At 45.4% G+C, this 17,960-nt stretch overlaps 1 protein-coding gene across 1 annotated transcript; it reads right to left on the reverse strand.

Moving 5' to 3' along the window:
* Positions 1-269: 269 nt before the first annotated feature.
* On the reverse strand, positions 270-13,028 carry capn7 (calpain 7). Its single transcript, XM_076737817.1, has 21 exons — positions 12,649-13,028; positions 12,231-12,339; positions 10,612-10,769; positions 10,435-10,502; positions 9,433-9,672; positions 9,215-9,301; positions 8,748-8,874; positions 8,279-8,364; positions 7,961-8,054; positions 7,655-7,801; positions 7,105-7,211; positions 6,896-7,016; positions 6,404-6,548; positions 6,055-6,154; positions 5,815-5,950; positions 5,625-5,700; positions 5,127-5,272; positions 3,541-3,603; positions 3,110-3,240; positions 2,319-2,411; positions 270-2,169 (listed from the first exon to the last, which is right to left on the reverse strand). Exons 1-21 carry the CDS (start codon positions 12,748-12,750, stop codon positions 2,025-2,027), a joined length of 2,481 nt encoding a protein of 826 aa, XP_076593932.1. The 5' UTR covers positions 12,751-13,028; the 3' UTR covers positions 270-2,024.
* Between the last annotated feature and the right edge of the window lie 4,932 nt (positions 13,029-17,960).

A 17,960-nucleotide genomic window follows, 5' to 3' on the forward strand; every position in this document is an offset into this window, starting at 1 on the left:
GGTGTGTACCTACGATCATGACGGCTTTTGTAGTTTAAGACGGCAGTTTACTGAAAATCCCTCCAAAAAATGGAATATTTATTTTCTTCTTCCGCGTTGTGAAATAAAACATTCTGAACTGTTGGACCTTTTAACCTCTTACCTCTTATCCAGCTGCAGCCAACGATCACCGGTGTGGAAACTTACCTTAACGGCCATTTAAACCTGTGTGTGTGTGTGTGTGTGTGTGTGTGTGTCCAAATAAAAGAAAGAAAGAGCGGAGACAGGAGCAGATTCCGTTTTCTGTATTCACATCTGAACACATCAGTCCAACATTTAGTGCAAGTTCAGCAAACGTTCCATCAACATTCAGACGACAGATTGTCCCGCTGCGTCTTCAAATGAGACAGGAAGTGAAACAGACGTGACATTCAGAGTATTGATGATCCGTCATCGATCGACACGTGGGTATTTGACAGAGGTGCTTGGCGATGGACATTTAAAGCTTTATTCTACTTTCAACAGTCATCGTGAGTGAAGCAGCTGATCGGAGCTCCAGCTGGACGACAGAATGTGACGATGGAACAATGTAAAGTTTAACCAATCAGAAACCGTCCTGTAAGCTTCAGCTCTGTGATGTCATGACGGACATTTCCCACATTTTTACATTTTACAGGCTGAACGATCAATCCAATGACGACAGAATGACATTAAATGAATCACGGCTGCAGACTCGCTGCATTCAGCGCAGACAGCAGCTTCCAGGCGTGCAGCACGCTCAGCGCGACCACGTGCACGTCAGCCTCAACACACACGCGTACACACACACACACACACACACACACACACACACACACACACCAGCAGCAGCATCCGCGCAGGACAGACTGCTGATGGGCGACGTCACACTAACGGCCGGCGCTGAAGAAGCAAAGCGACATTTTCATTTGGATCAAACAAAGTGCAGCATATCAACAGAGTAAACGGAGGACGTGTACTTGGCAGCACGTTTACATTTTTACCTGCAGGAGGCCGACACTGACGGACAAACACTGACACACAGACGGGTGGAGCACAGGTGTGTGACAGACGACGTGGAGGATCACTCAGCTGCTGCCACACTGGACTCCCTGCGGTGCTGCTCTGCTCCTGAGAATAAAAACCTTCCTGTCGTTGAAGGAAACGAACCGTCCTTCCACCTGACGGACTGTCCAAGTCCTGGGAGACAAACTGGACAACGACGCGTCCCCATGTCTGATGAGGAAGAGCGATCATGTGTCCATTAAAGTTTCCTGCACTCTGCGAGACGTCCCGCATCGAGGCTGTCAGTACCAAACTTCTTCTTCTTCTTCAGGCTGTTTGAGCTGCAGTGAGCGTCTCCAGACGAGCTGGTCTCCCGTCCTGTCTCACGTTATTCGCTTTATCTGGTTTTAGCTCATCATCTTGTGTTTATATCTGAGAGCATCTGGGAGCTGCTTTGTGACATGTCGAAAGAGGAAAGGGGAAAACAAACAGTTGGAGAGCGCTGCTGTCTGAGTCTGTATGAAACCCACGACAGAGTCCAGAGCAGGAGCGCCGTGAGGCGGCTTCCTGTGCAGGGCTGGACTGTTGAGGCGCTCACTGCAGCAGAACTCAACCTGAGAAGACATCAGCTGTGACGTCAGCGCTGCGGCTCTCGGCTGGTGTTCATTTCAACCCTGTTAGTTACTTCTCCTCATCCTGAATGTGTGTTCTCCGTCACCTCATGATGCATCAGGTCTCACCGTCTGATCAGAGCCGTGACGCTCTCATTGTGGCAAAAGGAGGAGTGCAGGAGCTCTCATCAATATCTCTTTGTTTAGTTCATTTTTTGGTGCAGGTGGATTTTGTTTAGTCCTTAAACTTGTTCACTGTTTGAAGTTTGGTGATTCCTAATGAATAATTCCTTCGCTGTAGCCGTGTGCTATCAGTGCCTCAGTGAGGCTGCCCCTGTTTCATCGAGGCCTCCTTCACACCCGTTCCAGCCCCTCTCCTGATCCGGCCCCCGCCTCCCTCCTGCTCCGTCTTCATTGGAGCTGGGAGACTTTGATGGCTGAGGTGCTGGCAAAGTCCAAGAAGAAGGGTCCTTCCTGTTTGGGCAGGAAGGTGGTGGGGATGATGTTGTAGATGCCTGCTGGGACGTGGTCCACCTCCATGTAGCAGAAGCCACATCTGGAAAAAGAGACGTTAACACACATCAGGTTCATCGTCATCGTACACTTGTGGTCTTCTTGACTTGAACCCACTGACCCTCCGTGGCCTGAGGACGACTGCTGACACACACTTTCTGTCTGCGTCCAGGCTGCTGATCTGAGCCGTACCTGTAATCTCCGCTGCTCTTCTTCTGGAAGGCGGCCGGGCCCGGATCCCCCACCGTCGACACCGTCACCATCTCAAAACCAACGCTGTACTGCCTGCAGACACACACGCAGAGGCACCGACCTCACTGCATGACTTCATGACAGATACGCAAATGTTTCGTGCAGACATGACGGCAGACAGTGAACGCAACGCGCAACAGAACATTAGTCATCACGCAGGCCTCGCTCGTCCTGGGCCGCGCGCGTGTGCGTGTGTGTGTGTGTGTGTGTGTGTGTGAGACAGACAGAAACATCCAGACCATCATTAAGTGTTGGTGTCCCCTGTGGAAGAGTCACTGAGTCATTTAATAAGTCGGGCAGAATTGTTTAAACTCCAGTGGAATGAACTGACGTCAGCCATGGCGACGTTTCTGACGTGTTAGCATGGATTAGCATCTCAGAGCGTAATGGAGGATGCTGCGATATCAATTTAAATATCACCATTCAGATTCTGACGCGACTGATGCGTGTTTGAAAATGTGTGTTATTACATCTATGAGATTCAGTTTCGACATTTAGAAACCCATAAATGACTCATTTCTTCTGATGTTTGCGAGGTGAACGGTAACAGCTGAAGCTGATTGAAATGTGTCTGAGTCAACATTTCACTCAGCTGCTCGTGTCCCTCATCTGGATTTAAATCAAACCGAGGAACTGAACTGAGCAAAACCACGATTTAAAGATGGACCACTGTCAGATTTAAAGATCCTGATATCGGTCAGCTAATCCCTCCCAGGTGTTGTCAGCCTGACCTGGATCCTCGCAGCTCGACGAGCAGCGGTCCAGACTTCTCCAGGTTCATCTGATAGATGGGGTTGTGTTTGTACGAGTCCTTGTAGTTCCCACAGCCTCCAGCGCTGAGCCCCTTCCACTGGCCGTTAATCTGAAGACAAACGCAGAGAATGACAGCGCGTCGAGTTGGACTCTGCGTCAAACAAGACTGAATCAATCCTCAAGTGTCCCTGCGTCCATGCAGTGATCCTTCATCCAATCACGTGTTCACAAAGTACTGACCTGGTGACCAATCAGCTGCATCAGATTCAGAATTAGCAGGTATTTTCCAAAATCAATGAAGCTGAAGAGCTCAAAAATTAAACATATTGTTCTCAGTTGGGTAGAAGTAGTTTTATCTTTAACAGGCTGGGACTGTTTTTCTTTGTGTGCAGGTGTGTGAACAACATACCCGTTTGCTTTGAGTGAAAGGATTTGGGATCTTGGAGAAGGTGAATTTGCATCCAGAGTACACCTGGAAAGAAAAAAAACACCTGGTATTATCATGGATATGGTTATTATTATAACACAGACAGGGCAAACATCACATTCATACATGATAACAGGATGACAAACAAAGGAAAAAATCAATAATTAATTAAAAAAATGGGCTGGTCTGACAGGAGGAACTGGGTGTAACTGCAGCAGGTCAGTGTTTAAACCGCAGAGAAACATCCAGCGATCGCCTGATTTTACTGATTCATTATCAGCTGTCGTAAGACAAAGCGCAGCATGTTTCCACAGGGTGGATACTGCGCTGTGCCGTTCACTTATTCAGGACTATCTGCACGTTAAACAGAGCTTTCACATCTGCGCCGCTCCGCTCAAAGAAATCACGTTTCCTGCTTTGATCTGTGGTGAACAGGAGAGTTGAATCAGTTATTCTCCGGAGGATTTTCAAAGAGAAGCGCTGATCTGAGCTGAGAGGGCGAGAGCAGAGAGTTCAGATGCTGTTACACACACGAAGCATCAGCACATGTATGGAACATACAGCAGACACGTGTGCGGGCCGCGTGTGTTTTTTTAATGAGCCACTTCAGTATAAACACTCGCTGCAGCTGGCAGGAGAGCATGAATTATAAAAGACAAGAAATATATTTGGGTCAAACACACACGAAGAGGAGAAGAGCACAGAAGAGACGACACTCTGGCTCAGTGCTGAAGGACTGAAAGGAGAGGACGCACGGCGAGGAGACAGAGCGAGGACTTCAGAGCCCGGGAGGCTCAGGTGGATCAGCTGATCAGCCTCCTGCTTCAGCAAGGACTGCCTCCAAGACAAAGAGAAGGGCATCACGGAGAGGAGCGAGCAGTCGATGCAGACACGCTGCAGCACGGATGACTCCATTCTTACACTGTGAGACTTCAGATGAAGACTCATCGGGCTGAGAAGCTGCGAACAGCTGGCTGTCCACGTCCAGCTGTCCACAGAGACTGAGACAGCTTGGCACGGTAAAGAAAAAGGTGGACACGAGGAACAACACGGTGCAGACACGATCACGTCACCTTCTCACTGCTTTCAAGGCGCACATGATGATAATCTCTAATGACACGACTGCATCGATGTGACCTGAAGCTGGATAAGCAACGGAAAATGAATTTCTGTGTTGTTAATTGGACTCTTGTCCGTTGTGGCACGGTGAGCTTCCTGCAGCTGCAGTGCTGACAGCGTTTGACGGAGCTTCACAAAAAATGCTGCAGAACAATCCAACACCTCAACAACCCCACGTGTGGAACACCTTCAGCTCACAGTCGAACACAACGCATCCAAAACTGACCGTCCTCAGCATGAGAGAGGACAGTATTTAAGACTTTTAATGTCCTGTAAGCATTTTTTGGAAGTGCTTTTAAGACTTTTCAAACCTGCAGACACCTCAAAGTGGATCCAAACATGCAAATATGTATAAAAACATGATGCTGTTATTAGAAAAACTCCTCATGTGACCTCATTTAACAAGAAGCTTCCTGTCAGATCAAAACTCTTCCAGAAGTCTTTCTCACCCGCAGTGTGTAGTTGATGGTGTTCTGCTTCTCATACTGGGAAACCACCAGTGTGAAGGTGTGCGTCCCCGCGCTGGTCAGCCTCATCTTGGTCAGGTAATGTGGGCTGTTGATGCGGATGCCGTCGATGTAAGGAGGGGGGTCCGCTGTGGAGGGAGCCAGCAGAGTTTATTCACAGTGAGGAACCAGAGGCCAGCTGACCTTTTCACCCTGTTAAGTTAAAGTCTGTTTCAGGGGAGAAAAGCTTTGTTTGCTGAACTCTGTCCTCTAAAGTCTGCAGCTGTGTTGGTGAACAGAGAGCTGCGGAGAAGCCGGGGTTTGTGATGGACTGATCTCTCTTTGAGGCATCTGACCTCGCTGTGCGCGGCTGCGAAATGCAGAAATTAAAGGTGACAAAGCGCAGCCTTCAAACTCCCGCTGCCACAAATCCACAGAGCAAATCTCACAGCGCGGCGCCTCAGAGGGAAAACGTCCTCCGAGGCGTCGATCACAGCTCACCTGGGTAGTAAACCTTCTTCCCATCCGTCTTGTAAACGACGAGGGTGATAAACTCCCTGTTCTGTGCAAAGTCGTCCTGCAGGAACAAACAGAGAGCAGACGTGAAGAAAAATAAACCCCACAGAATCACATCATGACATCTGTGGCACTGAGCTGTGAACAGAATCTAACACTTCCTGATCCTCATCACCTTGTCAGTGATGTGTCTGGTGAGCAGCACCCACACAGCAGCGCCCCCTGCTGGACACTGCACCTCCAGCTTGTACTGGGGGTTGTTGGCCAGGCTGTAGACGTCCTTCACTGGGCCCTGCTTCCCATCCCAGCTGCTGCAGACGACACACAACCCAGAGATCGTTCTGTTCAAGCCTGCAGCCAAGGAGATCTTTACATTCAGCACACATTTCCATCTCAACGTTCCCAAGGCACACACCTGTGAATGCAGGAGGACTCTTTGAACAGAGCGGGGCTCCAGCTCAGGTAGATGACATCATAGTACTGGCAAAGGTCCTCCCATGAGATCCAGAAAACACCTGGAGAGGAAAAGATACGCATCATTTGTATCTGACAGAGCGGCGGCTTCAGAAGCGCCGCTCTGACCCCCCGTCCCTCACATTTCACACAGCAGTGCTACACAAATAAGCAGATTTCTCTGAGTTTGGGATCAGCCTTATGAGTTCATTAATGGTCCATCATTTCAGGTGTCAACCAGTTTGCCTCAAGCCACAGCAACTAACTACAACACACAAAGGAACATGTAAAGGTCGGAGCTAAAAACACACCGTTATCAAACTTCTGTGCTGTCTTGGGGTCAAAGTTGAGGTATTTGAGGAGTTCGGGGGTCCAGTTTTTCTCGTCGCGCTCGCTGTAACGCCCCTTCCATCGCAGGTGACTCCACGGATTCTTCAGCTGCAGGAAACGCATCCCCTGCAAACACACACACACACACACACACACACACACACACACACACACAGTGAAAACACCTGCAGCAGATGGAAGGACAGGAAGTTCGTCTGCTGGCTGTTCAAACTGTGGTGATTGGGATGCTAACATGTTGTCCATGTGAGGCTAAGCTAACACCGCGCTGACTTCCCTTTCAATAGCTTCCATTATACCTTTGATACGAGAGATTTGTATCTGAATTTACTAATGATGTTGAAGACTTTAGCTTCATCAAAGCATCACTTTGTCCCAAATGTATCATTAAGGTTTTTACATATTCCCTCTAAGTGCGTATGATGAGATGCTAATGCTAGTTTAACTATGCTAACCTTGTACTCCCTGATATCGAGAACAGCGTAGGCGTGTGTTGGCACTAAACCCCATCTCTCCCCTTCCTCCTCTGTCATCACCCCTGTTGCCGTGGTGATGAGGACGTCACCCCTGTGAAACCTGGGAGAGAAGCAGACGCAGAGGGAGGATGAAAGGAGACGTGAGGAGGGAAAGGAGAAACGAACAGAACTCGGAGAGAGCCGCTCACCTCTGGAACAGCATGCGGAAAGAGTCGTCCTTGCTAAACGACTGATTGTCTGAGTGCATGGCGATGCGTTCAGGGATCCACCCAGTGAGCGCGTGCAGATCGATGTTCTGTAACAGAGCAAATATGAAACATCTGACTTCCTCACAACCTCATGAGACAGCAGACTTCGGTGTGTTCACGATGGCGTCTGCTCAGAGCTGCTGAGCAAAGCGGCTGCTGATATCTTAGAAAACTTCCTTTGATGGTTTGTTCAATTTCCAAACCTGTCAAGACCTCAACATGATCAGATGTGTCTTATTAGAAGCTTCCAGACTTGCCAAGCACAAAGGAAGATATAAACAACTTTTTCAATAACACTGAAAATACTATTTTAAACTTTAAAGCTTTTCTAAATCACAGATTTTGCTCCTCACTGTCAGCGAATCCCTGCCTCACATTTCTACTTTGATCATATTCCTGTGGCTCCTCTGGCGTCTGACTCTTCATCACAGCAGCTGAAATAACTCATTTCACAGTCGTTTTCTCTCCTGCTTCCTTCACCTTCACTCACCGAGTTGGAGCCGGGGAAGTCGTAGCCTCCCATCACCTTCATGTAGGCCTTCTCTATCAGGGAGACCCAGAGCTCGTTCCTGTTGCTGGAGTAGGAGCACAGCAGCTCTCCGTTACGATCCACCGGCAGGAAGTCGTCAATGATGACCTGCAGACACAGACGGGCGGCCGGACTGAGGGACGCAAACTGAGAAATGTGAATTAAGCTCGTTCTCACTGTTTGATTCATGTTCTTCCTGACGAGTTACAAGAGTAGCTCCTGCTCTTTGCAGTCACAGACAGGCAGCCGCCGGTCACTCCTCTTTACCTTCCTGGGAACTCCGTTGATGTGAAGCTTGACCATGTACTTCCCACAGGGGTTATACTCTGGTTCTCCTCGTCTGTTCTGAGGGTAGATGATGCTGTAACACACACACACACACACACACACACACACACACACAGTTGAGTCCTGTTTAATGTATTTATGGTGAGCTTTTTTTTTTTGCCTTTATCTGAAAGGTGAGAGGCTGCGATGGACAGATGCTGCAGATGTGCAGCCTCTCTGATGACATAACTTCAGGTATGTACACGTATGTATCTGCCTTCAGTTCCACCAGTCAAACACAGAGGCGACATGCGGTACCTGGTGATGAGTTTCTTGTTGTAGCGCCTCTCATAGGCCGCGCTGATGGCTAACGACGCCACAAAGGAACAGTCAGACACCACCGTCTGGACGAAAGGAGAGAGGATCAGTGAACATACAGAACACATTTACACAGAGGCCACCAAACGGAGCCGTCAGTTCCACTGTGTTTGGATTCTGAATGTTTCACCTCAGGAGGTTATTTTCACATGTGGAACATGAAGATCCTTCTGTGTGACAATGCTCTGCCCTCTACTGGCTGAATTCAAGCAAGTTTATGCACTGACACATACAGTACAGCTACACCCTCTTTCCCAACCTTCCTCCGAAAATACAGAGATGCAGAGAACAAAATTAGAACTACATGACAATATTTAATACACAGACATGTCCAGTTTGCCTTCACTACCATTAAAGATGGCTGAAAACAGCTGGTGCTCAGCACACAGAAGCTGAATCCTGCCCTGACCTGTTTGATGCTGAAGCTGGACACAGACATGATCATGGTGGGGCTATTGCAGATCTCGTCGGGCCGGACCCAGCGGGAGAAGATGGCTTTCTGTTTGGGTGACAGTGCCAGTTTCCCTGTTTTGTCCCTGGTGAGAAAAATGTAAAAAAACATCAGCTGGTTAGTGTTTCGTGCTGACATGTAAGCGCTCAGTTTACCTGCATGCTTAGTGAAGCATAATGTCAAAAAACAGCCAATCAAATCACACAAATGTCCTTCTACAGTCTGCCTCTGTGTCTCATGAAGCCTATTTAAAAAGGACATTTCATCACAATGGAAGCACAGATGTAGAAACCTTCAACGTAACCTTCAACAAATGTAAAGCGGATCCCTAACTGTCCGCTGTGACCACCTGAGAGGCCTTTTCCGTTAGCTTTGAGTGCTGCTAGCCTTAAAAAGAGAACTGAAATAACAGAAGGTAAACTCACGAGAAAGGGACGGGAAAGGCAAAGCGCTCCCTCAGGTCCACGCTCATGAAGGGCACGTAGGCGATGCCATTGATCGTTGAAGTGCTCCTGACGATTCAAAAGGACAACATCAGTGAAGCAGCTTCAAAAAGAAACCGTTCGTTTCAGTCAGTGTGGCGGCTCGTGGTATGACCTGTCATAGGTGTATTTTTGTGTGCAAGTGAGTCTCCAGGTCTCACCTGAGCACCTCGATCTCCTCGGACGTGTAGCGCTGACCGTGGGGCTCGCTGGACTGCACCGCCCGGACCGGCTGGGGTTGCGGTCGGTCATGGAGGGTGAAGTCTGACCCGAGGGGGAAAAACTGGCGGACCGGCCCCCCAGAACTGCCCACGCTGCTGGGCTTGGCTCCAGAGGGTCCCGTCCTGTCCTGAGTGTGGCCGGGAGTTGATTTGGACTGAGATTCTTTTAGACCCTCCGCCCTGACAGAATAAAGTGGAGAAGGATGTTACACTCATCATACTCATAAAGTGTAACGGCTACTTTCTGTTCGAAGCCTGAGCAGCTGCATGTGTTGACCTCCAGAGGATCACTGGTGACCAGGCATGTGGACTGTGATGTGGAATTTACTGCCATCTACTGGATGTTCAGCTGTACATGTATCCTGTGTCCATCAGTAAACCGCTGCCATCTCTTCAATGTTAAATATCCAGATTCTTTACACCCCTGGTCTGTTTCACGTAGTGACGTCCACCTCTGACAAACACAAATCTCTTCTGAGTGTTTCTAAATGCCTGAGCTTATTCACAGCATTTTATCAGAACTTTTGATGTATTAATCGTGACTTTTTAAATGATACTTACAACCAAACTTGCATTTCAGTCACTTCGCAGCGCTGTACAGATACAGCGATATGAAGTAAAACTGTAATCTGCCAAAAGATAAAATCTGCTAATGTTATTCTTCCTAATTTACTACCAACAAACCAGAGAGTGCTGATTAGCTTTTTTAGCTGGGTTTCTCTTTTAAGGCAAATTTAATTCTTAAAATGCAAAGTTATCATTTGAAGCCAACCACAAAAAGCAACTCAAGGCCAAAACTATGGAAACCTGAGCAAAACAATACAAAATCTGGAGATTCAAGGACAGGCTGCCTGAAGACATGCTAATTCTGAAATGCTTCAAGTCAACACTGGAGACGGGACAGAGTCCCAGCACAGAAAACTTGTGCTGTAGAGGACGTACCTGTCTAAAGCCTGACGTGCTAGCTGCTTCAGCTTGGTCTGCAGCGCCTGGTCCGACGTCTCATTGGACTGTTGCAAACACAGAAGGAGAAACAAATGTGGAAGCAAGCGGGAATAATGTGAGAGAAGACGGAGCGGGCGTGAGTCTCTGAGAGGGACGACAAAGAGAGAGACCTACGGTGTTAATGCACAGCTCCACAGCCTGAGTGTACAGTTCAACGGCTTCATCGTCATTCCCCTTCTCGTCTTCTTCGAAGGCCTGGGTGACCAGGAAGTGGGCGCGCTCCAGGTCCACCTGCTGCCGGGACTTCAGCGGGTCACTCTTCTGTGCCTGGCCTGGGGTCAAAGCAACAGAGAGGACACATAAGAGACAATCTGTCCACAGAGAGAGGCTACATGACAAAGGAGGATGTCTCTTAATTAAGACATGAATCCTTTCGAGGTTTTGGCATCCAATAATTATGAAAACGAGATACTGACCCTAAATAGCACAACCTGCCATCAAGACTCAGACTGACGCTCTGTCAGTTCATATGCTTCTGCTGCTTTAAGGTACACAACACATAAAGAAGTGATGCAGCTTGCTATACAGCTGAATTCAGTCTTTTGAATAATACTGAAGGAGCATTTACAATCAGTAGTTTCATAGCTCCACTGAGGTAAAACTGATGAAGCCTAATGCTACAGCATAACAATAAATCCTCCCCTCGTGAAGGTTATAATGTTCAGTTCATGCCCAAACTGTTTTAGTGACATGTTGATTCAACTTCATTTTGGAGGCTGTAGCTCAGGTGCTGTTGGACTGGATTGTGTTATATAGAGATGTTACTTCTGATGTTTTGTCCACATCAGTGAGGGTTGATTCAGCTTAAGACCGAGTTGGATATTTCAAGAATAACATGAAAAATGTTATTTATTTTACATACTTTTTCTGGGTGGCTTAAAAAATAGAACCATATGAACACAGGCTATGAAAATATAAAAAAATAAACTAAACTGAACTAGTCATCCACTGGCTGTGCTACAAAATGACACACCCACAGTCTGTGGTCACACCCATGTGCGCACACACGCACACACACACACACACACACACAGAGAGTGTGAGGAGAGTCATGGAGAAAAGTACTCAGACAGCACATGAGAAAGTACGTCCTCAGGGCCCATTCAGTGACAGTCCTCCACAATTTCATTCACCTATTCAAGACTAAAGTCAGGAGACAGAAAAAACCCTCCATGCTTTCCGGCAGCTTGTCCTGTGAATACAATGCTGTTTGTCCTTCTTTCCAAACTCGAGCTATACGCAGTATCAACAGACTGATAACATACATCCAACAAAGTTTAAAGGGAGGGAAGGCACCATGAAACATAACTGGATCTATCTGAAACAAAAACACTTAATGAGCTTTGTAAAATGATTCGCCTGTCCAAACTGGCCTACATGATTTGTAAAGAGGAGGAGAATAAAGTTACTGTACTGCAATATTTTACAATGGAAAAACATGACAGAATATATTGAGCTAAACAATTAAAAGAAATATGAAGAGAATCGACCGCGCGTTTGCACGTGTGTGCAACTGTGAAGCAACGTGATTCTGAAAAGTAAAACTGTGAAAACAGTGAATGCAAGCAGTTAGCAGGGGAATCTGTGCAGGTTTGATTTCCTGTCTTAGTGCCCTTGAACAAGACACTGGACTCCCAGTGTCTTAGCTGCTGTTCATATGTCACCTGATGAAGAGCATCAGCTCAGTGAAGGAGCAGAAACATAACAGGTCAGGTCAGGTCAGGGGGGCCTACCGGCATTGTGAAGGGCTTGGACCCGATCCAGGTATTCATTCACTTTGTCCTGGATTCCCTCCAATTTGGACCCTGCCATGCCAGCATATATGAGGGCCTGGGCTGCCTCCTACGGCAAAACATCCAAAGACAAACTTATTAAAAAAGACACAGCTATTAACTGTCAGTGACCGTCTCAGATTTAACATCTATTTATTAGAAATTAAATGCTACTGTAATGTGAAAATTACCAGATTTCTTCATGTCCCCTTTAATGTAATTATATTTACATTTACGTACAGCCCAAAGTGGAAAGCCGTGACTTCAAGAGCAACTGAAAGTGAATGTTTACTTCTCGGTGAAATAAGCTAGGTTAAGTGCTAACATTGACCGGTAGCAACTGTTTACACCTGTCAGGTTTACATGTATAGACACTTACCTTATAATAAAATACAGCCTCGTTATATTTGCCATTCTGGTCGTAGGTGACAGCTGTTTTGGCAAATTTGACGGCATCGAGCTCCAGCGCCGTACAGTCCATGCTCAACACAACTTGTTGACAGAGTGACAAGCTGTTAGCCAGCGAATAAGCTAGCTAACCGCTAGCTACCGCAATTCGCCAAATTAACAAAATGTATGTCCTGAACTCGAAACAGAATTCGTTTCATCAACTCGGAAAAAGCATAGTACAGATAATCCCGACCCGCGTCTTTAAATCCGTGGAGAAAACTGGCTAGTTAAAGTTTTCCTTCACCTCTCGACAGATGACTACAACTGAATACCAAAACAACCATGTTGTTTCCGGGAGACATGATTCGCGCAGGCGCAGTAGAGGATTCCGGCATACCACTAGTGTGCTGCATTCACGTGCAGTAAGGAACAATTAATTTGAGTTCTTATTCGATATTTTTTCAATATTCACAGTTTCGACAGGACAGTGCCTAACTTTAAAATTATAGAAATTTCGATAGGTTTATCAGAAGAACAGCATATACAGCTCATTTAATAAGACATATTGGTATTACTCAGGCCATAACAACCAAGCAATTCATAGCAAACTTCTACATGACTTCTACATGTGCAACTGTTTCAGCACAAACCGGCATGAAACTGTAGTCAAATCCTCGCTGAATGTGAGTCTCATGGACATCAGTTTAAGTTGTGCATCAAAAGAAAGCTACAAATCTGTCGTCTGAGTAGCGACTGTACCAACATTATCATCGACCTGACAGTATGCATTTTCACGTATGTACTAAGATCCGTCCCATTCTCGTGAATGCGACATCTCAGGACTGCCTTGAGGGACTTTCTTCAAACTTGGCCAAACGTCCGCGTGCATTCAAACATCAACGATCGGAAGTTGGTGGTCAAAGGTATCCAATGCTCGACTTTAACAACAGTTAAAATTAATGGCAAGAGAAGAGGCGTCTTTAAATGCTGTCAGGTGATGAAACAGTCACGTTGACGAACACACAGCTGGATTTTAAAATTGAAATTAAGAAATTAAAGGCACAAGCTCCAAAATGCCACATAGACGATATTTAGCTAAAAAAAAAAATATAAATAAATAAATCATGTTTTCAAGTTTATTGGTTTTCAAGTATTTACTCTACATTACGATGACAGATGAATAATACACTGAAATCTGATTATGTCATGATCGGAGTGGAAAAATCCTAAATTCCTAATTCCTACTGGAATGCAAAATACGGAGTTTGACATGAATTTAAGCATTTTAAAATAATTTCCCCATTTTACCCACTTCATTTCAACAGCCTGCTGTAATAATGCTGCTGACATGTTCAATAAGCTATATGGAAGAAAAAGGCAGTAACAGGAAAGTGTGGCAGCACTTAGCTTCTCCTCTACATATTAATATTCTTTACATCAGAATACAAAAGCTTAAGCAAACAGCAATGGGATCATTTTGATGAGGGTGATGCAGCGCCCCCTGTTGGCCAACCAGCAACTAACAATTCAAAATGGTGCAGGGGAAACAGGAAACTTTTTTCTTCTGTCCTGTTCATCAGTCTAAAGCCTTCTGTTTGCAGATCCATTGGTTTGTGGTAGCACAGCTCACTGATCTCCATCCTGCGTTCCTCACAGAAATCGCACAGTGACCGTCAGCAGGAGGATGTATCCAGGAGCTGAGGGAAGAACACGACCTTTACATCAGGGATGAGAGATTTTATGATTCAAAATGTTTCGGAACATGTGTCTTACCTTTCAGTCAGATCACTTCCATCGACCCACTTCCATTTCCCATCTACAACTCTCAGTCCGATCCAGTATCCTCTGTTGTCTGAACTGCCCCAAATCTTACTGCTGATGAATGTCTGAGAAGAGAGCGACAGTTATCAGACTTTAGATGACAAACACACTGTGGCCTGCAGACTCACAGTCACAGTTCACACTGTTTGATTTCATGCAGGTTTTCTCGTTACCTTCTCCTGTTCATTCACGACAACAACCAAATCTGAATTCTGTCTCTTGCAGCTTGTTTGAGCTTCATCCCAGGACCTCCATTCAACAGAATGAATGTCATAACAGCTGGAATGGAAGAACGTCCAGCCCCTCTGACAAGGTTCACACTGTCTCTCTGAAACAACTGAGACCAACCAATAAACAGCATTGCTGCACTGTCATGTTATTGACATTGGTTATTTTAGCACTAATTAATGGGTTCTGAACATACCTCCATCTTTTTTGGGGCAGTAGGCATCAATGATCCACTGAGTTCGATGGACAACAAGCTCATTACACTTTGTCTCCAGGTCTTCTATTGTTTTGGTGAAGGTGTTCCTCTCGGTCTCCAGCTGCTGGTTTCTAGTCTTCAGCTGCTGGTTTTGTCTCCCCAGCTGCTGTTTTTGTCTCTCCAGCTTCTGTTTGTGTGTTTTCAGCTGCTGGTTTTCTGTCCTCAGCTTTGTGATCTGGCCTTGTGAGGCAGTGTAGGCCTTAGTCAGCATGTCCAACTGGCCCATCAGATTGTCGTGGTCCTTCCTCAAGGTTTCATTTTCTGAGCTGAGTTTGTGGTTGAGGTTTGTCAGGTTGTGACTGAAACCCAGTAGAAATGTTTGGTCTCTCTCTGCAGTCAGCTTGGCAATGTTTTCAGACATGACAGAACTAACTGCAGTGACAGACAGAGGAAGATGTTGGTGATGGGTTTTTCCAAGAAAAGTTTAATTAAATAACGTATTTTATACAAGAACGCAATAAGTGTTTTTACATTGTCATGGAAGACATTGAAGGATAGATTCTTGTTTTATATCAATCTTAACACAATGGTAAGGTGCCCACGTGAACATTGAAACTGGGGTTTCTTGCTGTAATCTTTCCCTTCATTCCAGTAAATTACATCTTTCCTCCTAATGCACCTACAGTGTAAGAGATGAGAGACCGTGTCCACAGTCCTCGTTCTGTCCAAAGTACATTCCATGTTTTACCTGAAGCTAACAAACTTTTAAGTTTCAGTTCATCAAATCAAGTCAAGTTGCTGTCATTTCAGCTCCAAATGTCCTCTTTGTGATACTTCACTGCAGCTCAGCACAGAAATACTGTCTGGGGAAACATAAAGTGGAGATTTTGTACTATAAAGGCTAAAAAAAACTTTAGATGATTCACACTTGATTTCTCTAACTCAGACTACTGAAGTTTCATATTTGCTTCAGATAAACCCTGGAATCCATTTTTACACAGGGCCAGTATGAACAGGAAGAAGGATTACACCAAGAAAAAAAATGTCACAGTGTCCAAATCTGACTGTTGATTTAAGATAAGCCTGAAAACATGTGAATTTATCCTTTAAATAAGGACTAATGAGAAAAACAGCTTTTGTTTGAACTGACGTTCACACTGAAGGTACTCACAGTAGATACGAAGGGCCATGATCACGAACAGTATCAGCCAACACACTGTCATTGGTGCAAAAGACTGAGCAAAGGACAGAAACCTCCGACCTGAGAGAAAAACAAGAATTCAGTCAACGAACCTCCACAACGAGATTCAACACAGTGGAAGGTGTTTGAACACATTTTAAAGAGCGAACAAAAGGAAACGTTTGCTGAGCTTTAAACACTCATCACTTTCACATTTTATTCAGCATGTTTGATAAATGATCTCATGCTGAACATCATGACATCTGTGAAATGGATTGTGTTTGTAGTGCACCTGAGGTGGCTGCCGTCTTATCCAGCGTGCATCCTGCTGCATTAACGTAGTCAACTTCTTCCTTGTTTCCCTCTGAAAGACGCACAGATCAAACATTTATATGTCAAAACTGAATGTTTGCAGATTCGAGAAACTATGATACTGCAGAAAATGAGCTTTTTTATATTGTAATTTAGATTATTCCTGACTGTTTTTGAACAGACTGGAAAAATCATTGATTAATTAAACTAATTCAAGCCTTTTAAAGTCCATTTGGTGCTCAGGTGTTGTCAGTCATCAGGAGTATCAAACACTGCAAACAAACACACAAAAAGCAAGAAGACAGAGCAGATAACTTCTGACATGCAGACACATAAACATTAGACTGTTTTAGGTACCAGTTAGCTCCAGCGGTTCCTCGTTCATCCTGAACAAATCTTTAAAATCCTGCTGCGGTCCTAAATGAGACTTTTCAGGAAAATCTGAAAGTGCAGAGTGTTACTGGACGTACGAAGGTGTTTTGTCCACTGTGCTCGTCTTCACTGTGCTTCTGCTTTGAGGTTAACTGTTGTTTTTTTTAACTTGGCATCGAATGACGTGTTGTTGGGAAAGGAAGTTTAGCGGTTTCAGTTTGATTCTGCACATTATCCTCACAATGGTACCATCCGGGCAGCAAAGTCAGAAATACGCAGATTCTACTGCCCTAAAATACAGACATGGTAATACAGGTTTGATTGATAGAGTCTGTTCATGGAAATCTATTTACACCAGTTTTTATTTCATTTGTTCCCACTGGGGGTGGGGGTGGGGGGACTCATACGCTAATTATGACAAAATTTAACACGAATGTCTAATGGGATAAAATGATTCAGCACCATAACTGAGGAACAGAAGAGCAGATTGTGACCACATGTCACGTTTGCTCAGATACTGAAACTGTGCTCATTGTTTAGATCTTCTGTGCTGCCAGGTTGAATATGTGTGTGAAGCGTCCCCATTTTACAGTTTGTAGCTTCTCTGCAGCAGCATCCATATTTGAAGTATTGAAGTCCACTACGAGCTGATTGGTTGTACTGATACTGTTAGAAACATTTAATGACTCTGTGGTAGCATCTGCAGTTTTCTACGCAGTGGTCTGCTGGGGCTGTGGAAGCTCTGAGAGAGTTTGATTTTTTTTATTTTCTGTTTTGTATTTTATTCCTTTCTTCTCATATTTCTGATACTACTGCTGCTGCCCGTAACACCCAAATTTCTCCTACGGGGATTAATAAAGTGTTATCTTATCTTCACTACAGATATTGTATCAGTCTGGACAGACGTGGATGTAAATGCAACTTGACTGGTTGGTGGAGACAAACAAACACGAGGTGGTAATTCTGGTTATTCAGTTTAGTGGAGTAAAACAGCTCTTAGGTAGACAGATAACACTTAGCTTCTCCTCTACATATTAATATTCTTTGCATCAGAATACAAAAGCTTAAGCAAACAGCAATGGGATCATTTTGATGAGAACGGGTGATGCAGCGCTCCCTGTTGGCCAACAAGCAACAAACAATTCAAAATGGTACAGGGGACACAGGAAACTTTTTTCTTCTGTCCTGTTCA

Source organism: Chaetodon auriga, chromosome 8 (genome assembly GCF_051107435.1).
Source record: "Chaetodon auriga isolate fChaAug3 chromosome 8, fChaAug3.hap1, whole genome shotgun sequence".
NCBI classification, from domain to species: domain Eukaryota; kingdom Metazoa; phylum Chordata; class Actinopteri; order Chaetodontiformes; family Chaetodontidae; genus Chaetodon; species Chaetodon auriga.

Excerpts from the sequence above, each read along its gene's own strand:
- capn7 (XM_076737817.1), bottom strand. The coding sequence starts at position 12,750 with ATGGACTGTACGGCGCTGGAGCTCGATGCCGTCAAATTTGCCAAAACA. Across the intron at positions 9,302-9,432 it reads GAGGAGATCGAGGTGCTCAG|GAGCACTTCAACGATCAATG; the intron begins GTGAGACCTGGA and ends TTGAATCGTCAG. Across the intron at positions 6,549-6,895 it reads TCGATATCAGGGAGTACAAG|GGGATGCGTTTCCTGCAGCT; the intron begins GTTAGCATAGTT and ends GTGTGTTTGCAG.